This window comes from Manacus vitellinus, unplaced genomic scaffold (assembly GCF_001715985.3).
Source record: "Manacus vitellinus isolate BGI_N305 unplaced genomic scaffold, ASM171598v3 scaffold_0_pilon, whole genome shotgun sequence".
Classification (NCBI taxonomy): Eukaryota; Metazoa; Chordata; class Aves; order Passeriformes; family Pipridae; genus Manacus; species Manacus vitellinus.
This window is the reverse complement of record NW_021938789.1, coordinates 23,873,373-23,899,954: the sequence shown is the minus strand read 5'-3', so window position 1 is coordinate 23,899,954 and position 26,582 is coordinate 23,873,373. Positions and strand designations below refer to the sequence as shown.

The 26,582-nt window shown below is 33.6% G+C and overlaps 1 protein-coding gene across 2 annotated transcripts in view; it reads right to left on the bottom strand.

Annotated features, from left to right (window-relative positions):
- The window catches only part of TUSC3 (tumor suppressor candidate 3), a 104,134-nt gene that overhangs the window by 14,703 nt on the left and 62,849 nt on the right, over window positions 1-26,582 (bottom strand). For both annotated transcript variants that reach the window (XM_018069670.1, XM_018069661.1), the window contains exon 7: window positions 1,357-1,420. In XM_018069670.1, the coding sequence (XP_017925159.1) occupies window positions 1,357-1,420 (64 nt within the window). The remainder of the gene's footprint in view (window positions 1-1,356; window positions 1,421-26,582) is intronic.

Genomic DNA, 26,582 nt, shown 5'->3' with positions numbered 1-26,582 from the left:
ACAGAAGTCATTTAGTAAATGGGATAGAATCCCTATCTAAAAATAAGTATAGAAATGCAATGGAAATTCACATTTTTTCATCAGAGGTATTAAAAATTCACTTTATAGAGAAACACAACATTTTATTTCAACATCTAGCAAAAAGTGACAACTACTACAAAGTAAAAAGAAGCAACCAAATGAAACATGTACATTACCAGCATAGTAATGCCTTGTTTTAAAATTCAATGCATCTTTTAAACTTTAAAGGATAAATTGAATGTACTGCTGTTTATCAATTTGGCATACTTTTTTTTCTAATTCTCACATTTTCTAGCAACATTTTCTCAATAAGCAAATAATGAAGAAGCAATGGAGCAGCTAATAATTATTACCAACATTGAAAGTATACAGAAATATTAATTTTCATGCACATTTGTCAATATTTCATGGCAAAGATTTCATTTTGAAATTTGTGTGTGACCAAAAACTCATCTCAACAGTATTGAGCCATGAAATGAAACCTCAGAGAATTCCTTTTGGAAGTGGCAATGAACAACATCACTGAAAGGATTCTTTCAGACAGTTGCATTAATGTAACTGAGATCTAGTTATTACTATAAATTGGGAAATACTATTTTCTTTTGTTTGCTCCCCTCAGACAAAGGTATTTGTAATGGAAACTAGACTTTAAAAATGGTTAATGGTGACTACAGTTTTAACTCAATGAATAAAGCTGATGAGAAGCAGGGTTTAAAAAATCCAGAACATATAAGCTTTTCTTACAGTTTATTAAGACATATTCACAAAAAAAATTCATTTAACTTTTTCTGACTCAGTAAGAATGAAAGAGTAAAAGGTAAAAGTAGGTCTCAAGAGTCTTTCTGTGAGAAGATGATGTCAGAACAAATGTGATTGAGTTATTTATTTCAAGAAGTAGTAAGAAACTGTCTAGATTAGGTGGGGGAAAAAAAAATCCAAGGACTACTGGAGGACAAATCATCTTCGTGCATGATTGGTAAATTTCTGTATGCTTTTCTTGTCAGTAAGAAGAAATAAAATTATTTTTTCAATGAATTTTTAACTATTATAACACAGAGTAAAAAAAGAAGAAAATTAGTTTCTGCTACGAAAAGGTAACACTGAAGGCATAAGACTAACAAAGGATATAATAAGGTACACATTAGCGAAAGGAATGCCAGGTTTACTTGGCAGTAAATAGCAACAATACTGAATATTTACTTCAACATATAGCAAGTAAGGCAAAATACAATACCTGCTCAAATGTTCAGTTATTCCCTGCCAGAGCAATTTTATTTAACATCACACTGTGCCTCATCTTGCTTTTTTTATATTCATCATCACTTTGAAGGATACTCAGCAGAAGAATAATATGTGATTCTGCAACAAACTGAGCCTGACTGCTTCCATGTATGTAACTCTGTAAAATAAAAATGAAGAACAATTCTCTTTAAAACGAAGAAATCCACTGAAAATGGCACAAATGGCTATATGAGAATAAAACTAAAACCCGTTTTGCAGAAAAATGCAGGCAGCAACAGCTAGAAATTAACAGCACAGTTTATGTATATATGTTTAGTAAAAAGGAATGTTAAAAATAGTATATTTAGCAAAGCATGTATATACAGTGAATGCAATGTTTCAAACATTACATTATATTGGACTCTTTTTCACACTGCTGCTACTGTGGAATAAAGGACATACATTTATTTGCTTAGGAGATACAATTTTTGAGAAGGCAGGTGATGAAATCAAGGACTGATTGATCAAAAGCCATCAGCATGGCTTTTACAAAAGTGAAAACTGAACCCTGACTCTAAAAAAAAATTCAACTTTAGTCTTTCTCAGATTGAGATATATATACCAAGTATATTTCATTTTTCTGCAATAAGGTACAATTGTGTCCTTCAGAGATCCTAATTCATGAACTCTCTTGTTTAAATGGATATGTTATGACTGCAATAACAGAAGTTAATACTAAGCCTAACACAGTCTACTTCCCCCTTACCCCAAATAATTATTGTTAATGGGCTCCCTTTGTACATTTATTTTTAAGAACTTACAGCACGTTAGTGAAAAGCTGTTAGAATTTATTGTTAGCTAGTTATGATAGCAAAAAAGAAGCAAAAATTTGAAGGAATGCAAACATGCACAAAATGAGGGAGATTCTGTGTCTTTCTCTACTATATCAATTACAAATATTGAGTACAGTTTGTCATACTATTCTATGTGAAATTAAATATGTCCATGTTCTCAAAGTATTATTTACACATATTCTTCTTAGGCAAAGATACAATTTTCACCCCAACTAAATAGAAAGAAAAATGCTTACATCTATAAAGGTAAAGAAACGGGAAACTTTTTGCCCTCCTTATGGATGCAGGGTTCTGTTAATTTATTTTTTCACTCATACATGTTGCTTTAATTAATTTTATTCTGAATAATTCTGGTGGAATACCATCCTTGTCATGATTCAGAACAATTCAGATTTTAAATACTCTAATGCTTTGAAATACAAAAGAATGCCTTTTTCCACAGTAGTTAAGCTCTGATTGATGTGGTGTCAGATCATGTATTACATAAGAAATTATAGAAGTTTTTACTCAGTAGATGGTTATCTATTGCTTTCAGAATTCAATCATATTATGCTCATTCAAATAACTAATAAAAGCTAAACCAGGCAAGGCCTTCATGTATCTAAAGATTCCATCTCTCAGAGGTATCTTTTTTCTTTAACAAGATAAAAATCACTGATCTCAGAAGAATATCTCATTGCAGTATAATATGACAGTGAGCCAAATTGTATTTCTTGGGTTTTTTTGCATGACTCATAAATCTCACTAAGGTTAAATATACCTATATATATACATATATATATACACACACACACATATATATAACACAAAGGAAGAATATTTCAGATTAATAAAAATTAATGACAAAGTTAAAATGCTTGATACATTGTGTACTCTGACTCAGACATGATCACAGTTCTGTGAATAGTGACCTTCTGTCATTATTTCTCACACATCTAAAGCAATATATATACACACAGGTCTACATACAAACTTGCAGGATCTGGATTCAAGTGTGCCTAACAAACAATAAACATCTATTTCTTTGATCATGACACAAAGTTATAGTCTAAAGCTTACAGTGATTATAATATATATACTGTATTTGTTATTACAATGTGAACTGAAATAAAAAATGAGCCTTTCATCAGGAAAGTGCAACAGGGTTTAGTAGCCCTATTTAGTTATTAAATACCTATATGCATTTATACATCATCACTACTAGTCTTTCTCTACACACATGCTAAATTGAATGAAAACACACATTGGGAACTAAAGACACATACTCTATGTTGAAGAGGTATTATTATTATCACTGATTAATAAAACTGGTTGTCACAGGACTACTAGGATTATAAATGCCTTATGTATTTGCAAAACATTTAGATGAGAGATGAAATTTTTATTCATACACTTTTATACTTTGCTAAAGTAAATTACTTTTCTCTTCCTCTTATGGTAGCAATTTAATTCACTGTAACACCACTGAAGGAACAGAATCCAAAGTTTGCACATAAACACATATACATACTGACACTATATGGACAAATCATTACTTTCCTCAAAACAATTTGCTGACATTATATTGTTTAGCTTTCTTCCTAACAGAGATGAAGAGCCTCACCTCCAAAAAAGGAAAATTTTATGCTACTGCTTCTGATGACAAAAATCTGTCCCACACTGGGGAGGAATCACATTTTAGGTTCTAGTCTTCATTACCCAGCATAGTAACTTTATTGAAAAATATCACTCAAGTTTGTGTGACTTCTGGTTTCACTTGGAAATAATAAATAATTACAAAAAGTTATAATTACAAAAAGTTATAAAAAAAACTAATTAGATGGTTACCGTTTTTTTAATCATATTCTGATTAAAAAAACTTAAGGCAAGTTTTTATGTGTTACAGAAGTAGTATAGTGATTTAATGTAATGCTCTAGCAGGGTTGGTATCAGAATAATATAAGGTTTCAACTGTTGGAAAGACATTCTCAGAAATTTCTCATTAGAATAACAGAATCATAGAATGGTCTGGGTTGGAAGGGACCTTTAAAGACCATATAGTCCAATCCCCCTGCAGTGAGCAGGGACATCTTCAACTAGATCAGGTTGCTCAGAGTGCTGCCCAACCTGATCTTGAGCGTTTCCAGGGATGGGGTATCTATCACTTCCCTGGGCAACCTATGTCAGCATCTCGTTGCCCTCATGATAAAAAGTTTCTTCCTCATATCTAGTCTACATCTATCTTCTTTTAGTTTAAAACTATTACCCTTTGTCCTTTAAAACAGGTGTAAAATGTCTGTCCCCATCTTTCTAATACGATCTCTTTAAGTACTGCAAGTCTGCAATAAGGTCTCCCTGGAGGTTTCTCTCCTAATTCATTAAGATAGGTAATCTCTATGATAAAATCCTAAAAAGAACAAGAAATTTAGAGTAGAATATCTTTCCCTGCCTGTTGGTTAAATTAACAAAGTAATTAGTTTTACTACATGATGTAAAATATTCATTTTTATATCAGGATTTGACCAGTCTCTTTAAAGATAAAAGCCCTTAAGAAGACAAAATAATGAAAAGAAAGACAGCCTCATTATCACAATTAATTAGGTGACAGATAAGAGTCCTAGCTGCCAACTGATACTCAGCACAATGAACTAGACACAGTTTATTTGCAAATGTGAAACTTGAGCCAACCAAACTAAAACCTAAAACAAAAAAACCCTGACTAGAAGACCTGAATCAGAGACTGTAATTTGAAAACTAGCTGATGAATATGAATTTCTGGTTAAATGTCTCATAGGGATTAATGCTGTAATCATATTTCTTTAAATGTAAGTTGCTAAAGGCATAGCCTTGCTTGCAAGGAGGTGGATGTTCTTTGATTTAGTTCTGGAAATGTTACATGTACATTAAAAACCTAGTAAGAGACAATTGTTATATACCTGCTCTGCTTCCAGAGAGGGGACAGAAATGGCTAAAAGCAAAGTGAGTAGCCACCTTGAAGACAAAAACCAAGCTTCATCTTTGTTTGAGAGCGCAAGAGATCTCAGATTAACAGGAAGAGTTCACCAGTTCAAAGCTACTTTGTTAAAATATTAAATAAAGCAGATGTTTACTGTCCAGTATTGACATTTTAACTCTTAACTTCCCTGTCCTTTTACAAGTGTACTTAGGTAGATTTTTTCTTTAAAGTTAATTAGCAATAAATCTGTGTGTGACCAATAGAGTCCTCAAACTGCTTCCCCAAGACATTATTCTCCAAATACTCAAAACTGCACCATGGTGCATCTCCTCTATAGCTGTGAGTCAGTCAGAGCAATGCTAGTGAAGTGCATAAAGTAGCACAGACTGTTCCAGGGAGGAAGGATATTTGCATTTCACAACATATTGTGAATCACATGAATTTATGGCAGTACCTCATCCCATTTCTTATGAGGAATGGCTCTTAACCACTTCACAAAGGAATTATGGGTTGTGTTTTTTCCCCAATGCACTTTCAGACCTCCTTTCTAAACAGACAAAAAATGAGAGTAGAAGTTTTCAGAAGATAGAACTGCAGTATTTAATGTAAAAATTATAGCAAACAGCTTTTCTTGAAAAAAGAATGTCCTTATGTTTAAGGAATTTGTCCTTATGTTTTTCCCTACAGGCATATGACAATACTGTGAGGTTGACTGAAGCATAGATTATATTTGTACTGACACATATTTATGCAAACGTACCCCCACACATCAGTTTTGCACACTGCAATGGCCACTGACTCATCAAATTTTGAAATTCATGGACATCTGGGGCTCATACTTACTTAAAATAGAATATATTTAAAGACACATTTTTAAAGGAATATTGAAGAATTAGCTATTTATCAATTCTCAAGCTAAGGAAAGGATCTGGTCACATGTGAAGTTTCTTTATTCTCTTATTACTTTTTTCCCTCTATAAGAAGATTGCTGAATGACCTATATGCAAGGTAGATATTCTCATGAATTTTATTTGAAACTACAGACTATTAAAACACCAAGAAGTGAGATTTCTGTTTTGCTATCATTTCTGCTTTTTGACACTGAATCCATTTAATATTTGGAAGCTCTGTGAAGCCTATCTGGCTGCAAATGCTCTAGGCAAATGGTTTAAATAAATTAATGAATAAACTCAGTATTTCTCTTTCATTTTAATGGCATCAAGAGGGAGGACCACGCAAGATGTGAAGATAAAGTCTGTCAGAAGAGAGACAAGCATAGCTTGAGCAGAAACCTGTACAGCCGCCCAACTACTGCTGCCACACAAGAGATGCAACAGTAAATGCCCCACTGGTAGGACTAACAGGGGAACCAAAGCCTGAGTAATTCACACTTTGAATAATCAGTCCTTTTCCAACTCTGGCATTCTCCTATCTCAGGTCGGATTTCACAGAAGCTATTTGATCTGTGAACTGGAATAATCATATCCTCAAATCAGGTCATTTTCTTTGGTAGTGACAAACAATTGTTCAATGCTTGCATATTTCTACAAAATTGTATTAAATATTTATCTAATATTCATAGACTCATTAAATATTTAGTGCTATGGAACTGCAGATGGTACATATATAATACCACACCAGGATAGTAAAGGATAACAGCAATGTAATATACCTTTAAATTCCCCTAAATGCAAATTGTGCTTTTGATTTCCCTTCAAGAGTGGCAGTTGTCATGGTTCAGTAATATACTTAACTATAATCTGTGCTCTTCCATTCCTTTCTGTTAATGCAATGTAAATAAAACAGAAACAAAGTAAGGAGAAATAAGGCCTCTGTGAGATGTGCTAATTCTCAAGGCAAGAAGAATTTGTTAAGTGCCCAAAATTAAAACATGATTTCATGTGCTTCATAATCTTTCTTAAAACAAACATCATGATGTTTATTTTCCATCAGTATGTACATGAAGGATGCTAGGGTAAATGGAGCTTATTAAACTAAGTTGGGTTTTATAATAGCCTAAGATACAAAGCTACTTCATGAAGTATAATCATTTTGGATAACTGAGAAATAACCTGTCTTGAGTTTATGAGATATGACATGCATCTAATAAAAAAGTGTATTGAAAACTAATCAAAAGCAGACTAATTTTGCTAATAATTATTCATAGTGATAAGCTGAACTTGGATGGTATGTTGAAGAAACCCCTGGATGGAGACTGTCCCCTGAAGGAGACAACAGGCCAAGTTCAAGCTAATATATCTAGAAAGAAATGAAGCAACACAGTAGTTAACTGCCCCAAAGAGAGACTTATGAATTCCACACCATTAGGATAAACGTTGTTAATCTGTCTTCTTTTACTGCATTAACATTCAGGGTGAAATTCATCAGAGAAAGGAACATTACAGAAGGCCATGGATTACTTAATTATGATCAAGCCTTTGGAACGGCATATTTTAATTAAAGACCACCAATTTTGCCAAGAACACACATTAGATATAAGAAGTCTAACTTCTTAACTTAAAGGGGAAAAAGAACTTTCTCTATCAATTCAGATTTATATGTTTTCCAAGGCCAGAAGTAGTATGACTTTCAGCAGTCTTTAAATGTTTAAAATGTTTAAAAAGTGAAAGTTCTAAAACATTCTCTCACAATACCATTACCACACCTTATCATTTTAATTGCAGAAAAAGCTTAAACATTTTATAGAGAACAAATAATTCATGCAGTAAAGCAAACACTTTGAAATCAAACATCAAGGTATATTAATGAATGTTTTATTGTGTGATTTCATGATCACAACTACATTTCTCTCTAGACAGGTTTTCTTCTGTGTTAACTACGTAACTCTTCAAAAGCAGCTTAAACTGCCCAGCAAGATTAAGAATAAAATCTCATGCAGCTCCAAAGCCCTAGCTTTCTGAGTCTGTGATTGCAGCTACCTATTGAAATGTTATGCTTTGTAAAAACAGTATAGTTTCACATAGGTTCACTTGAAGCATGCTCTCCAAATATGCTTATTTTATTCCTACATAGTAGTATCTGTTCAGTTCCTACTGATCAGAGTTTTAACTTGCTTAAGAATCCAATAAGGGACTTCTTATGAAGTTATTAGACCAGGCAGGTGTCTGTGAAAATCTGCAATAGAAGCCTAATCTAATTCCCTGCTTTCTTTCCATCACAGGAGATACTATCACCTGCTAGAGACAGCACATGTACAGTGACCTATTTTCCCCATAGCAGCCAGCTCTCAAAAGCCTTATTGTGACCACTGATGTGAAAAAACATGAGATGATGCTGGTTTGGGCCTAAGTTATTCACATGTGTGAGAACAACGTAGAACCTCTGTTAGCATATGGATGTGATTTACCAAAAGAACTATAAACCTTTTCTTGGGACAGAGGACATGGGACCCAGTAATATGGGTATGAGTTTATTTCAGAGAAATTAAACAACACTGAAACTGAGTAAATAAATATATGAAGTCCCATCTCAAAAACTAAAGAAATGCAAAAAGTCTTGACTTTGGTTTATTTACCACACAGCTCAGAAACCTCTGACAAGTCTAATCACATATTAATGTCCAATAGTTAGCATAATGTACAAGTATTTAATAGGATAATTTCTTTTATTGTAGATACCCAGATATAAAAGCGACATCTGCAAATGATACTCAATGGCTTCAAAATTCAATGTAGTAATAAACACAAAACTAAATCTAAACTCGGTCCTAACAGAAATCCTAAATAAATGATTTTGTGTTTCTGGCAAAATGAAAACCACATATGACAGTAAGAAGTGAGAAGTCAGCTATTTGAGACAATATTTTTTCCAGGAATCTTCATTTTATTTAATAATCAAACAGAAATACTCTAATTTAAGACTAAGTTACTTGAAAGAAACAATTTCTTTTCAACAGCTACTAGCTTTACGAATATGTCCAACTCAAATATAAGCCAACCTGGTGAAAATTTCCTGTATTATATTCCTAGTAAGCAGTCTCTCTAAGTTATGGATTTCTACATGAAATCCAGTACAGCTCAGTTATAGACCAGCAAGACCAGGACTAACAAAATAGCTGAAGTGAACACACCAGCATACACAAAATGGTTGAGGGACAGAATCACCAGAGGTCTTACTTATGCACTTTTAGTGATTTTATTCAGCTTACACTCAAGCACTTGACTCTAAAAAGAAGAAGGATACCTAGGAAATCAACACTGGACCCCTCCAAATAAAACTCCATGTATTTATAACTTTTTCAGCATCCTTGGTGTAACAGTTAGTGCAAGTGTTCAGACACTCAATTACTAAACATGACCATAAATCATATCAGCCACTTTTGATGGGAGAATTTAATAGCTATGGATGAATTTAACCCTTTCAGAGAAATATTTAATGTTGAATTTTTTAAAGAGTTTATATAATACAGATACACACAACAGTCTCAAACAGACTCTTCGATTCTCTCATATTAATTCCATGAATATGAGCTACATTTTCCATGCCTGAGCTCACTGCTGTGTTCACCATTGCCCAAACCAAAACTGAATCAAGAGACAGCAGCCAGTTTTCACGAGACTGGCTGGTTAAAACAGGTTGTGCTGGCTGCCTTCTACAAAGTCCGTCTGGCATCGAGCACAGAATATGATCTGGGTTTCAGCCCTAGAGCAAAAGTGGAGAAATGCTGCCTTACTTTAGCAGACTAGCAGGATGAAAGTGGTAGTTGGTATAATTTAAAACAGTATTATAGAAATCCTGGTTTATGCTGCTGCTTTGGTTGTTCCTAGGCAGCTTTTATAGCTATGCTGCATTATTTAGGGTGTCTAGAAGTGCTATCAAAGGAGTCAGATAATCAAAGGAGTCTTGCAAATCCAGAAACTGTGAACTCTCTGCTCAGATATACAGAAGCTTTGATAAAACCTGCTGAATAAGAATTAATTCTGAGGGACTTCTCCAACATTTATTAATCATAAAAAAATAAGATGACAAAAGATGCAGCAATCCTTCAAAGAATCATTACTTTGTGGGTTTCAGAAAAAACACAGAACTTAAACTATCAGGAATAAAACATTGGTACCCTTATTCTTACCTAATTTCCAAGTTGCTTAATGGATTGGCATGCAACAAATGCCTTCCCTCTGAATGGGCATTACAACACACAGTACCCAGGTGAGAGACTTTAACAGAGACCAGAATTTCCAGGATCTCTGAAACAGCATTCTGGTAGTTTGGGGAAGTTTGCATGACACAGCTTAGCCCAGTTGCCTAAGGAAAAGAAACTGTGATGTCTTGCTTAACAACTTGACTACTTTTTAATCAACTTAAGAAAGATGGAAAAAAATTCTTAGAGAAAAGTGACATTCCTACACATTTCATTATAGCTGGACAACCAAAGCAGTGATTCTAATGAAAGAAAAGCTGTGATTAAAGTTCTACTGTTAATACTTGTTTTGGAGTATGGACTGCTTGTTTAACACATGGAAGCCAAACCATGATACTTCTAATTAGGAAACAAAAGAAATTGAGATGTTTTTCATGAACAGAATTCATCTAAAAATGCAAACACATTGGTAATAAGAACTATTTCTGAACTCCCAAATATCTCTTTAGTATTTGCTCTCATTCTGATGCTAAGCACAATATGGGATATATCTCATTGGTCTTTAAAAAAAACCCAACAGTCTAAGGTAAAATGTGTACCTAGATTGTTGCCATATACCTATGCCACAGTGTAGGAGTGTGATGATCTTCACATTGTTGGTGTTCTGTCAATGAGTGGTCATGGTAAAACAAGAAAGACAGCTACTGTATAGTACACCATACGTTTTCCTTATAAATTATAGAGATGGAAGAGCTGAAATTAGCCATTCAGCTGAGCTCATGTTGTTGGTGTTATTTAAATCATGGTTAAAACATATATGTAAAATATTTATGAACTCAGAAGATGTTTTTAATTTCTTAGTCAGGACCTGTGGTATTTTCTCTTTTGAAATTTCAAAGTGTTCTTTTGATTGGATTTCAAGTTGTGAGGCAAAAAAGGTAGTTTCACCTGAATACTGAAGTGCTGGAAGCAGAAGTGAAGACAGACAGACTTTGCTATGACACTAGTTTCCAAATAGACTACGCTGAAATCAAACAGCTGTGAAAAACACAAACAAACAAAAAAGTCTATTTTGTAGCAGAAGCAAGGGGAGGTGCAAATTTCAAATTACCCCAAAGCTACAATCCAATTAACAACAACAGAGGAATGTGAGGATAATCCTGTGTTTCATGTAATTGTCTTCCCCAAGCAAACTCTGCTACACAGAGTTTAAGAGATATGTATAAAGCTGTTCCAGGTACAGGTTTTGCGATGACAACTGACTGCAAATTCCACAGTAAATTAAGTCAATTTTTTTGGATTTGCAATGGCAGAGAAACTTGTCAAGTACAGGGGAAATATCTGTATATTTGGAATGCAGCTTTTTTAATGCTAATTAACCAGGAAGCCGAGACATACTAGGCAGGCATGAATAGGTATGCAAAACTGAGCATGAAAAATTAGTCTATATGATTGAGCAGTTAGGTACATGCCAGAGAGGAAAGCCATGCTGTTCTTTCTTGTCAAAGTAATTTTTAGTACCATCTGAAGCACAGCTTGTATATCAATTTATAAACCTTAACCCTTACTTTGAAAAGAGGTATCTGAATGAACACAGTATAAAGTAACAGATTCAACCGATTGAATTAAAAAGTTTATTTCTTGAGTAGAACTGTAAGTCTCTGAACTCCTTTCAAACTACACTTTAGTGAACACTGGATTATTCTTGAGAGAAAGACTGCCAGCTAATTGCCAAAACTTGAACAAAAGAAAATGAAGTTGCAGCTGCCATTATGGGCCAAAGTCACATTTGTAGTAATGGACTTGTGTATGGTTATTTGTATGTCAGGATTTTTTTCCTTATAACAGCAACAACAAAATTATACTTGTGTGACACACATAACTGTTTCAAATACTCTGAAGTTTTATCAAGCAAGTTTTATAACAAATTTTTTATTACACGTCATGTAGCAGAAACAGCCACATATATGCCTGCACATCCTAGGGTTTTATATCCTTATATCCTTTGCCACTATGTGATGGTGAACCAAAAAAAAACCTTAAGATTTTAATATTGTTTATTAAAAACAATTTTATGTACCAAATTATGCAGGTACATAAAGTATCAACATTTAAGTCAGTGAAAAGGAAGAAAAATTTTCACTACCACAAGCGTTTTGTTATTCTGTTCAGATTTAGGTGTAACTTATTATCTGATGTTGTTGTAATAGGATATCATTTCAATTATCTAAAGCTCTAAATCTGACATTGTAACTTCATTACATAGTCTCGCTCCACAGCATTACATATTAATATTACTCTCGAGATAAAGAGAGCATCTCATCAAATTTTTTAAGAAAACAGAATTTTAGGTTGGCATGCATTAATTGAGGGAAACTTTCTCTAAATCTTGTTTTTCAAAAACAGGTTTCTTTGGTGTGTTGTTTAAACTCTCTTCTCCTCATTCTTCTATAGGCCAACTTAGTAACTTTGACTATAATGGAAAACTGAAATCTACATGAGTGTTTTCTCAATGGAAAAGACATGCTTATTATCTTCTTCCCAGTACAATCTCTCTCATTTGGTCTTTCTGCTGATTAACACTTAAGATCACAAAGAAGCAGTCATTTGGAGAAAGAGACTATGGAAAAATACAGGTCTCCTAACATGATTGTACAAAACCTTCAAAATAGAACTGAATACCTATAAAAAAGGGTCAAAACTAAATTTTTAATAAGTTTTGCTGTACTGTTTTTAAAATTCCTCTCAGTTTTCTAGAATAAGCCTATGGTAATCAGAATTGTACAGCTCAGTTACTAAAAAATGTTCAGTGTTGCCCAGAGCAATTTTTTGCATGGTATATTAGGTCTAGTTAGCAAATTGGAAGAAACACTGCTGACATGACATAGAAAATGAAGCCTTTAGCAGAACAAATTGAGAATAAAGGAATCACTCCATGTCTAGAATATAAAATTTGAGAGTAGGCACACCTGACAAATAGGAATTTATTTCACAATAACAAACACTTTAAATCCATGATTTATGAAGGCAGTTATAGGAGCCACTTATTTAAATTCATTGCTTAATGCACTGGCAGATGCTTCCTAATTATTAGAATGTAAGAGTTTGAGAACATTTTTTCAAAGGATGTGCTATGCCATTAGGCATCTTGTACTTCAACAACTATCAAATTTGTGATGATGTATTTTATAAAGTTATGTTTATGATGGCAGGCATTCACTTAACATACTATAAAAACCAATAGCTAAAAATTTTATGTTATGACACAAAACCTCAGACCTATTTGCTGTGTTATCCTTAGCAAGTATTCCAGCTGGCAATGAATACAAATCAAATACTGCTGTCAGCAGGATGAGTTGTATTTCAAGTTCCTTCCATCAGCTGTCTCCAAGAAAAAAACCCAAATAGTGGAGCATCATTATTGCACCACAGGATTGCAAAAACCAACACAAGTCTTATAGACATCCAGAATTATCAATAGATTTAAGCTTATACTAAATTATCTTAAATACTAGCTTTACTAAAGAAGCAATAAACATTAATACCTGGAGGGGGATCAATTGAACATTGGATGTCCATGTATTTGGGACAAGGAAAACAGGGAATTATTTGATGCAAAATGAAAAATTCTATTAAGATATTATAAGTGCTTGTTCATATGAGACTTTGATACTTGCACTACAGTATACAAGGAATTTAAGAATATTACAAGTACTGAATTGTGAACATGTAGTATGTTCGCAGCTCAGAAAAGAGAGAATAAGTTTAGCCTTATTCTACAAATACCAGAAGTCTGAGTTATTCAATGCTCAATTATTGTGCCTAGATACATAAAATAACAAAGTTGTACCTTCACAACACATTTAGTGTTTTGAAATAAATAAATTACAGGCAACCAAAGTGGACTGAAATGCAAAGTAGAATTTTGAGAGCGGATACAATACCTCATGATACTTTATCCTCTTTTCTCTGCAGTAACAGAGAAGAAAACCTGGGTTCAGTAGACCACGGCTTTGCAGAAATGAGGGTAGCTTGCAAGTAAGTATTACTAATTTGGGCAAAGTTGTTGAAAAACAAAGAACTTAAGATGGTTCACTTTTTAGAATAGCATATTAATTAACCAGAAAAAGGCAAAATACTGATGTCAACAACAAACTTTACATTAAGAGCATTCATATGTTCAAAGTAGAAACACTGTGATGCCTGAAGTAGGTAGATGAGAACATACTAAGAAGAAAAGGTGAAGAGAAAGAGCAACAGCCTGTCTGAGAAGGACACTGAATACACAAAAAACAGAGGAAAAGGCTAAAAATAAATAAATAAAAGAAAAAAACCAGAGAAGTTAAATTGCTCAGAAACATTTCCAAAAAGCTGACATACCACAAAGGAGTTCACAGTGAGTAAATCCAGGGAGATGTATAATGTTTTGAACTCTTTTATGGGTTAAACTGCAAATGAGAGATGAAGTAGAACAGAAATACCACTGTAAGAAACCATACAAAGAAGAATCACAACACAGTACTGACTAAGCAAGTATCGCAGTGAAATATAAATATAAATGAAATCTAAAATATATACATAGATTTTCTTCCAATTAAAGCACAAACAGAAAAGTTCTAGGTTTGAAAAAATGTTTCTATTGATGTTCTCAGGCTGAATGGCAGTGAAGAAGTGCTTTCAGTCTATGCAGCTCAGATATGTGGACAACAGTGACATGCTTCCCAAGATCAGCAGTAAGCAAAAAGAATTTACAAAGGACACATTATTCTTTTGTGCTTGTATTTAGTGCTTTGTGTTGAAGATGGTTCTGAAAAGAATTTATGAAACAATAAAAGCAGAAATATTAATTGAAGAGAAAAATAATACACTTTATACAAGAATCAAATCATTCTTTTAATAACGTTAAATATATGTTTATACTAATACTACTACTATTATTTATTAATATAATATTTCTATATAATATATTGAACTATGGCATTACATTGAATAGTCTGCTGCAAAGTTGCAGATATAAAAACATCAGCTGTCTAGCAAGGTGCAAAACAAAGTTAGTATTATCTCACCTGTAAAATGTTGTAATATAGGTGGAAAAGCCTGGAATACTTTTTCTCTGTAATTCTATATATGCATATAGTGTATAGATTATTTCATCATATGAGGAACTATAAGAATAAGTCAATAATTTTCATGTACAAGGAAGAAAAATTTTACATCCCAAGACACAAAAAACCCCCCACAAACAAACAAACAAATAAAACACCCAAAAACCCACAAAAAACCCCACGGCAAAAAAAAAAAAAAAAGAGTAAAAATTGAAGATTCTATATGAAGGAGAAAAACTGAATAAGTTAAGGACTGTATGTTGTCTAGTAAATTAAGATTTGGAATTGTTGAAAGTAAAATTAACGCAGAAGAACAGCCTAACAAACTGATTAAAGATCTGGAAGCAATGTCAGAGAGGTCTGCATTCAAGCACATTTTTAAAAATGTTCCATTTATGAACATTTATATCATATTTTAAGTGGCTTAAGTAGTTATAAATTTAGCATTCAGATACTTACATACACTACAGTACTAGATGACTGAGTTCCTTGAGAACATTCATAAACTTTATCAAATTTGAGATCATTAAAAATATTATTTTCCTTTTTTCTTGGCATGTAGAATGGTCCAAGTTTTGTATTTTAAATTATCTACATTACAGTTGAACTATTATATTTTAAATTTTCTGTTAAAGAAGTACTTTTTCTCCAAACTTTTGTTCTAAGTCAAAAACTTTTGTACTCTATTTGTGGCACCCATAGCAACTATGTGGAAATTAATAACAAATAAAACCACCTAGCACAGGAAAACTTACTGCATATACAGTAAACCTAAGACATGGTTCTCAAGCAAAGTGGCAGAAAAGAGAATGGATGTCTGGGCTTCCAAAGTTAGCATGAAGTTAGGATACAAAACACAGCCTTCACATATGTGATGGTAAAGAATTGTTTGCTTACACACCAAGTGCCTTCAGTCCCATTGTACACAGGCTTGGGCATTGTATGCAAATACATAGCATCGATATTTTTCACTGACACTTTAGTCACAACAGAATTTCAAGATAACATGTCAAATCCAATTATAATTTAAGACATTTAAACACATATGATATTTTCTTAATAATTGACAGTGCTTGTAGTCCACTGAAACTAAGTAAAAACTCCAAGTTCGCATTTTAGATGTGAACTGGAGTGAAACTTATTCACTAGCTGAGCCTGAATGAAGGTCTAACAGGCAGAACACTGCCTCAACTTGTGTATTTTGCCAAATTTATTTAATTCACTAATTTCCTACTGAATGAGACCAGGAAGTTCTAGTGTGGTCTTTCCTGCTTTCTCTAAATTAATTACAACAAAATTCCAGTCAACGATTCCAAGAAACCTCAGTGGTTTTGTCAGTTTTCAAAGCTTATCTACACAGTCAGACTTGCCTTAAATTTAACAACATGTACATTTAATCTGAAGATTGTTTCTCCAAACGTCCCACCACTTACGTACAAAGGGTTATTCACAGTGTCAGAGGAGCAGTTGGTTTCACAATGAATTTTGTCCCCTTTCACCTCTATGGACTTTCACAATTCCTTTCAGTTCTTACACACTAATTAGGCAATTATTTTAGCACAAACAGTGATTTCTCAAAGTATCTTTTAATTAAGAACAAAAAAGAAGAAAGTTTGATACACACCTCTCTGGTTTATACATGATATGAAGGCCTAGTAAAAAAACCTCAAGGTGACTTTGACCTAAGCAGATTTCCAGTCCCATGATACTTGTAGAAGAAGAGAAGTTTCTTTGCACCTGAAATAATTTGGGTGAAATGCTGATTCAAAAGAAGTCAATAAGCATTTTGCTATTGATTTCAACAGAGCCAATAGTTCATTCTGATTGTTCACTGGTGATAGAATTTCAGAACATTAATATTTAGAAAGATATATAATATCGAGTAAGCCACATAATTGCATAGAAAAAGCTATAAAGTAAAACCATTTACTCTATATTAAAGAATTTCAATATAACATTTATTTCTACATAACATTTAGCTGCAGAAGACTAAACTGGTTGTCATAAGAAAAAAGAACTCAAGCTTTCAATATAAAAGAATAGGTTCTCAAATAACCTAGGCAAGAGATTCAGCAGGTAAACTGCCAGCCTCATTTTTGGAGGTAAAAAAATGTCTTTCTCCTGAGTTCCTTCTAAATTGACCTGGATGGTACTTATTTAATGACCTAAAATATGGCTTACACTAAGCGATTGAACAAGAAAAAAACATGTAGGGGAAGCTTCATGACATCTTCCTAATTATCCACATCCAGTCTGGTATCACACACTTCACATTTCAAGTTTCTCTGAGGCGAGGTCTTTTCTTTGCCCCCTAATAGAATACTTCTTTTAATTTTAACTTTTTTTTTCTTTTTTTTTTTCCCCATCATCAGTGAACTATTACTTGCTTACTCCAAAAGGTAACTAATAGATGAAGCCCTGACTTCTACTGCTGTGTCTACCTCCACAAGGAACAGTGATGGCTAGAAGCTACTGCATGTAATGTATGTGCTCACCCTTCTCAAAGATTATGAAGGGAAGAATTATGATAACACACCAGGAAGAAAACAGATGATCACAGTCCTCAAAGTACTACCTGTACGATCTCAGTAGGAAAAGTCTCCAGTCCCATCTAAGCACCTTTTACACATCCTAAAAACCCCTTAAATGATAGGGAATGTAGCACCTGCCTTGACAAAGTACTGCAAAATATAAACTACACTAGGAAGTACATTTTTATATCTTTGCCTGAACAGTTTAAGAGTTATCTGTTACTGAACGTCTTTTCTGTTTTTAAGTATATGTCTCCAGTGATCCATATTCCCTCAAAAGCTAATCTGAACAGCTGGCAGGCATTGCAACTGCACGTATTAGCAGGATTACATATTGCTCTCTACCAGTCCACATTTTTCCCTTCCTCTTTACACCTTGCTAACTCCAAAGAATGTGAATTAGTATATACAACACATAAATGATGTGAGGGCATTCCAGTGTGACACAAAGACAGCTCTAGTGTGACCGCACAGAAGACTCTTCAATCTTGCAATGTAACAACAGGAATCCATTAGCTTCTTTGCAATGACCAACTACTGGAAATCTTTATTCTTGTGACAACACAGTGTTTTCACATCTCTTGAAGTACACATACCTGAATAATTTGCAGTCAAATTTTACTCTACTATTTTATTAAATTCTCTGGACAAAAGGAAGAATTACTTTGCACCTGAAAGTCATCTTTTCACACACTGAAAGACAGATGCTACTAATGACACTATAGTTTAAGACTGATGTTTAGGTTATGACTTAGAATGGTTCCTTTAAACCTCTCCCTAAGATAGTGCCTCCTCAAAACATGCTTCTGGTTTTAGGCAGACTGCCTTGAAGTACCATCTTAGGGGAGTTTAACAGCTATAAATTTGAACAGCAGCTTTTTGAAAGCCTAAAACCTAATATGTATGATACGCTGCAGCAAAGAGATCCACAGCTGTCTAACACGTAGAAACATTTTATTTGAAAATGTCACCCTCAAATTTATTTTAAATAAATGCAGCACTCAGATCAGTTTGTTATCATTCCTTCTACAAAAGTACTTCCATACTTAAGATCACTTTGTGTCATCGTCTGAGTTTTTTTGAGACTGTATTTAAGTTGTGCATGAAACACTGTACTTATAGCAGTAAAAGTGCTTTTCTCTTCTAATAATCTTAAACTGTTTGCTCTTTCGTCCAGTGAATGTTTAGAGGTTGTTGTGATTATGCTACTCTAAGCAAAAGACCTTGCTCCTGAATAGAAACAGTCTGCCTAAAGCCAATCATTTTACAGGCATTTTAGTTCTACAGGAGAAAATGTATGACCTGTTTTTTAATTCACATCACTCTACAGGTTTTTTCCAACAGAGCAATTAAGTGGCAGATTACACTCTTGCACAGTTCTTCTGCATAGAACTCCACTTAAACAGCAGCTGACCCTTCTCTGTCCTTCCAAATAACTTAAGGCCAACAGCAAACTGTCAAGCTCTTGGAAAGAGACAAAGAGTAAATAGCAAAGATGATATAATAAACCCCTTAAGATAGTACTGATTTTCCTTCACCTCAAAAAGTAAAAATTTACACCTGTTATTTCCTTATTCTGTCATGAGAGCTTTTTAGATCTCATTTTGTAACTTCTTCAAATCTACTTGATGACGAAACTTCCATCAGTTCAAGTGGACTGTCAGCAATAGCACTCATGCCTGTTGATGCCTTCCAGGAATTTGAATAGATACATGAGGCAAGACTTCCCTCTATTGCCATGCTCCTCTCTCCAATGTGTCATATTTAATCTAAAGGCCATTGTAATGAATTCATCTTCTTGTCAAAAACAGTGTTTGTTATCAGCCTCTTAAGTGATGCTAACAGGGAAACACGGACTGTGTTAAGATTTGGATTAATGCCAAAGGAAGAACTACATGCAGGAATAAATAGTTACAACAGTCACAAAATATGGACTATGTTGTATGAGACTAACTAGAAAAGGTCTAGCTTTCATCAAGGCCAGAATTCTGCCTACGTAGAATTCTCCAGGCACTTAGCATATTTGATGATTTTTGGATGTTAATTGTCATAATGACTTATTAGATATTAAGGGCTATTTTCATACATTTGAAATATTTGAGATTGCTGATGAAACCCTAAGTTCTGTCAATCTTTATTTGCTAATCTGTACATTAGAAGATCAAGTACGAGAATTTCACTGAAGTAAAACACAAATATTGCTTCAGAAATCTAAATGCAGTAAAGATTCACAAGGCTACCTATATCTTATAGTTGAGATAACACATAATTCTTGTAGATATTATCTTGAATAACTGACATATTGCTAACAGTGACCTATAAAGAAGGTCTTTCTAGCTCTCTACAGTCCACCAGCAGTGGTTAAGCTCTCAATTAATTTCAGTGTAACAACATAAAAGTTCAGCACAATTCTAGTTCCATGTAAAATTTGCACAATACTTTTGAATTCACTGAGAATTTGCATCAAACACAGAGCCTGAATGCCTTAAAAAAAAATCAAATTATAGTGATCATAAATAGCTTGTATTAGTATTTGTATATTATACAGTGAGTTAGCTTTTATTCTGTATATTTACACTCCAGCACTAAACTCTGAAGTTCTAACTGGTTGACAATTCAAAACACATCTCAGAAAGAAACACGTATTTAATGCCAATTTCCTAAAGAGGAGGTTAGAAATGTGTTTGAAAATTACTTTTTTTTCCCCCCCAAAATGCTCATAAAAATCTCTAACAGAGACCAGAGTGGAATTTCATACTGTATCAGGACTGACAGAAACATTCAGAATTTAGCTTAACAGTCTGACATATTTATCATTACATTAACATCTAAACTGTATTAAAAACTGCATTTCAGTATGTGCAATGAGAAATTGGCTACACTACAAAAGCACTGATAATAGTGTTATCTCTTCTGTTCCAGCAAATATAACCTCAAAGAGGAAGCTTCCTCTATTGACAATTCAAAGCCTTCTTGAGTATTCACATTATGACTCTGACACTTGCATGACTGATAAGAGACAAAGTCAGAAAAAGTTTGAAGGTCATTCTTTTGTCTCCCTTGAAACTGGTATTTTTAATATCATCTAGCAACTCTTTTCTGGCAAACTCTATTGAGAAATGCATTGGTGTTTGGGTAGATATTTAAATGCAACTACTGTACCATTGAAACTGTTCTACTCACTTTTTTTTTAGCTTGCCAAATTAAAATAAAAACATCAGGAATAATAGAACTGACCTTTAAAATGAAAAAAGGAAACACTGCAACTAGGAAACACATCTATACACACCAAAGTGATAGCTGTATTAAAAGATTAAGCTTTAAGCTTTTAAAATTGATTATGTCTAGGATCCATATATCAACTTGAATATGTATTTTTATTAACATTTCAAAGAGTTGTAAAAATTATAAAAATATTAAAGGACTGAAAACTGTGTTTGAAAGTCATATATAAGAGGATATAAAAATATTTCTATAGTATGACCTGTTAAATAGAGAAAAATTATATTCATAGCAAGTTAAAAAAGCAAGTTACTTTCACAGCATATTAGAAATAAATATATGACAAAGCAGGCCAGGATTCACCCACTGTAATACTTCAAAATACGACAGAAAATCCAAATTGAAATGTTCAAGGGGCACAATATATTTTTAAATTATTATCACACATACATAGCATTTAGGTATTAGGTTACTTTTATAGTTTCTCAGTTGAGAAATTAAATTTGATAATTAAACAAAAATTATATCAAAGTTATCTCTGAAACACCTAAAGTTAGTTTGAATGTTAAACTGAAGTACTCATTAAAATTATTGTGAATTTGAGTTAGCTATCAATTACATACACTCTCCCCCCCCATCATTTAGAATCTCTTCTCAATGACAAAACTGCTTTACAAATTTGGAATGAAGAAATCAGTTTACCCTTTGGTACAGTCATTTTCTAAACATTTATTCGAAGTAGCATTTTCACTGTCAATAGAAAATTACAAGATTGAAGAGGAAAGATCTTCAGCTTAAGTAGACAAACAATATATTTTCTCATCTGACATACAGTCTAGAAAAGCATTTAAGTCAAGATTCTGAGGAGTCTACAGATGTTTGGTCTTTTCAAGAAATAGAGAAAAGAGCAGCACAGTGCTACTAAGACAAAAGCCAAAAAACCCCAAAGCTGTATCTTAGCTTTTGTTCATTTATACATATATTAGCATGAAATAGATACAAATTTATTTAATAACTCTTTATTAGAATATGCATGTTAAAATATAAGGCATGCCTCCTCTTAGGAACAGATGTATCAGATACAAATCTGTGACTGAAATATCTTCACGGAAGTAAAGCCTCTTGCTTCATATTAAAACAAATTTCAAAATTTGACTGGAAGAATACCACCATTACTGATGTAAAGATGCTTATGTTGAGCTGCTGAAGACTCAAAGGATATGTTTACATCAGAAAGCAGTACATATTAATTCTCCAAATCCAGTATCCACACTGTACACATCTCAAGTGGTTCTATTTCACACTAGTTCCTCTTTGGTCCAATGGACTGAACAAACCAGTAGCAGCTGGTTGGACTCCTAGGGTTCACCTTCTGGCAACATTTCTTGCAAAAGTATCATAAGGCCATGTGTTCTACGTATTGTAAACCAAAGTACAGAAGCTGGGAATAAAGGTGGCCTGGGTTTCAAAGGAGCAACTCTCAACTGAAAGAGACACTGGTGAGAGTGAACATTTCAGGCTTTGGAGGACAATAAAGCAGAGAGAGAACTCAGACTCCACTCACAGAGAGGGATATAACAAAGCTGAAGAACCAAAAAGCATTCAGAAAAAGAACTTCTCGTGGTAGATTGGAGACTAATTTTTGAGGTAGAATTGAAACAGATACTACTAACGACAGACCTCAGTGATCGTTACATGACACCTGGCAGATTCCATCCTCAGTTACCTACTGGTTCCACAAGAATCAATAATATTTTAAGTGCATTTTTCATATTGAAAAGGACACTGTAAAGATACAGGAAACATAAAATAATTTCAGGTAAAATTACTTGATTCAGTAAGATAAATTGAAATATTAATGATAACACATTTTAAACTTTCAATTTAAGATTTTTGCATTTCTAAAGAGCTCAATTGAAATGGAAAATAATGAGGGAAATCAGCCACACAAAAAATTTGGTGAACTGAATGAATCAGAGACTAACCGTTGAACTCAATAAAGTTATCTTGAATCTATATCTCACACATGATAAAACCAAATAAATAAATAAATAAATAAATAAATAAATTATTGACCTTTCAGGGAAGTATTCCAGAACTGATTAATAATCCCAAATGAAATACAATGAACAATCAGAGTTTGGAAAGGGGCTAACTAGCAAATACATTTCCCTCTTAAAAGGTCAAGAAGCTTAAGGATAAAATGAAAGTTGTCAAGAGGCAAACTGAGGTAGCCACACAAATGAAATGCAAACAGATAGCTCAAATTTCAGTCATTAAAGAAGAGAACAAGCAAAAAAGTTAATATGCAGTAAAGGGTGGTAATCACCCTGCTTCTGAATTCTGTGTTTATGATGAATAAAAGTGATACAAGTGTCCACAGCTGACAGAATGCATCTAGACCACATAAAAAGCTGAAGGAAAACTCAAAAAGCAGAATTCTGAAACTAGTAAATAAATCTTAAGGTCAAATAACAATTTTAATTTTTTATGTATGTATTTGAGCCAGGTCGATCTGACCATGTCATTGCAAATCTACAGAGCAGCGTACACAGAAACCAAACCCACCCTGGAAAGAAGGAAGTAGAATTTCAATCACAAAAAACGTTTCTAAATAAATTTTGAAATAAAGAACACTTGAACATATGAAGGAACATGAAATATAGCACACTTAATCCAAAGAGACAGGTACCAGATCTATCAGGCATCTCTTTCTTAAGGGTGCTCCTGACAAAAAAACCCATAATACTGTTTATCTGAACTTTGGCAATTCATTCTGTTACATGTATTCCTTGGATGAAAAGAACTCAGACAGGAAAAAAGTATCTACTATATAAGCATGGGCTGAACATGATTCAATACTTTGATCTGCCTATTAAAAAAGTTCAGTCAAAATCAACATACAAAGTGTTGCATCTGTGATTGCCCCAGTAATTGAAAACTTAATGTGAATACAAAAGGTGGTACAACAGCACTGTAAAACAAGTCTTGGAGCAAAACCTTAATTAAAGTCAAAGATTTCTATAAGATAGACTTGCCCATGACTGGACAATGTACAAGGGCCCTTCCACTACTGCATACTCATGCAGTATGAATTAGGCTTTCAAGTTATTTTATGGATTAGTGCTATATGAAATGGTGTAGATGGTCGAATAAAAAAAATTAAGAGGCAAAGGAGAAGGAAAACAATTCAAACCAATACGATGCATATGGACTAAACTGGTTTACTTGGTACTTATGTTAATAACCCAACATTACATTATTCATTAGCTCTCAAAGAGAATAAGTTCCACGGAACAGAAAGTCATTAAATATATCAGCAAATGCATACTGGTGAAATGTATACAGATGTATAGCTGTAAAATCCAGGATTCTGTTGGAAGTTGTTTCTGGTTTTTGTTTTTGATTTTTTCCTCATTATCCTTTTCTTTTTCAAATTGCTGTTGCATGTTTAATGTTCCAGTTGTGCTGTCTGTTTTCAGGATTAGTTCTGCCATGTACTATACATGCCATCTTTTCTGGAAGGTATGTTCTTCAATTTATACAGAAAATAATCCTCTGAGTAACAGTGGTTTGAATGTCTCTCTAACCTGCTTCTTCTACAATTTTTTTTCTCAGCTTTAAGATGCTTGTTTGGAGGGATTTCAATTGTTTATTCTTCAGTAAATGAAGCTTTCCAATATTTTAGCAGGGTTAGGGAATCATGAAATTAAACAAACAGGAGAAAAAACCAGAAGAAATACAAATTAAAGTTTTTGTACGGTTTCTATTTTTGCAGTTACTCAAGTTTTGCAAAATATTTGTAGGCCTGAATTTAATCTAGTGTTTTTTAAGGGATGAGAAGAATACAGTGGAAAGACCACAGGCCTCTGTGAGCAATACCTCAAATGGCATATACATTCACATCACATCCTTGTGGTTCGGTATTTTCCAGAGCTAATTAATAACTGTAAGTGACCAATTATTGGGATTTTAAATGACTAACAGCTGAAATTTAATTCAATTTTGTTCTGTAATCAATTCTTAAAATCCATGATTAAACTGTGCACCTGATCCAATGCTTGCATCATCTCCATTTACTGTAGCATACTTCTAGTTAAATGCACATTCAGAAGGTAAAGTAGCTAACACTGCCAAAAGTCTCTCCAGTTCTTTACAGGGCCATACAAAAGGGCTGTGAGTTCTACCACGTCCAAATAGTTCTGCACATTTCCAGCACTCAATTTTGAAGCTTAGATTTTACACCCAAGGCATTTTAATGGTAGTATACCTACATGTCTTCTAAAGGCAATCTGTGTCTTTTTTCCTCATTTCCCACATTAATAGTATCTTAAATTACAGCACTGGACAAGACCAGATGGTGTTTATTCAATCATTATACTATTCATTGAATTGTTCTCTGTCTAAAAACAAAATAAAAAAAAATAATAGAACTACTGTGAAAAAATTACTTCTTCAATGATTCTGGTAATGACCCACACAGAAGACTACGAACAATTCCTACTTTTATATATCTAAGAGGGATTACTCTGGTTAATATGAACTATGGAATACATTTTCTTGTTTGAAATGTTTTTTAGAACCAAATTCTTCTTTCATTCTATTGGCTTGTATTAGAAGTGTGAGAGGCTGGTAAATGCAAAGAACTTCCCTCTTTTAAATGGTAATGCCATTTTTAGTACATGTAGAACATTTTGCTATGCTAAGTGACCTCAGGACCTAAGAACATGAAGGAGATTATTTAATGCTTTTGTTTACTGCACAAAAGCTAGACTTGCAAGACTGCCAGTAAAGGACTTTTTTAATTTGCACTGTACCTGAAGTTACAGTGTTCCAGCCTTTAAGACCTTGAGTATAAATATTAATGACTTTTAAGGGGAACAGTGCAAAATGCCTCTTTGCAGTACAAATATATACAAAAGAACTACAGTCTATTTCTAATAAATATGAAAGTTTGATTCTGGGAGTACTGAATGCTAAGAACAGGTGATGCACACAAAATCTGCTTCTCAACCCACTTTTGTGCATAATATTAGCTTGACGCAAGATGCCTTTAAAACCTTTAAAGAGCAGATCAATCTCAGTTGTGTTACGCAGAAGTAAACTCTCCTGAGAAGGGCTCCAGTTCTGCAATGGCTTTTTAAGGGATAGACAAATGTGCTTGTCTAAAGGCTAGTGCAAAACAAAAATAATTCCTTGTGAAAAGCCTACTACTTTGTGAACTTGTTTCTCAACAATGTGGACATAAAGTAAGTTTGAATGCTGACCAGAAATGGGGATAGAAGTTACATTACCTCCTCATCATACTCCAAGAATATGGGCAAAGCAGTTGCCCATTGTAATTCTCTTACAAACATTTTGGGGGACTTTGATAAACACAGCTTGCCAGTTACACAGTCACCGCAAGACAACTGACTTTAGCAACATCTACTTCTAAACATAAGTATTGATAATGCAACAGCCATGTAAGCTAGTCTTGTGAGCAGGATCTAACTGGAACTAATGTAAAAAAAAAAAACAACAGAAACAAACAAACAAACAAAAACCAAACCAAACCAAACCATCTAAATTTTCACCCAATACTTTAGAACA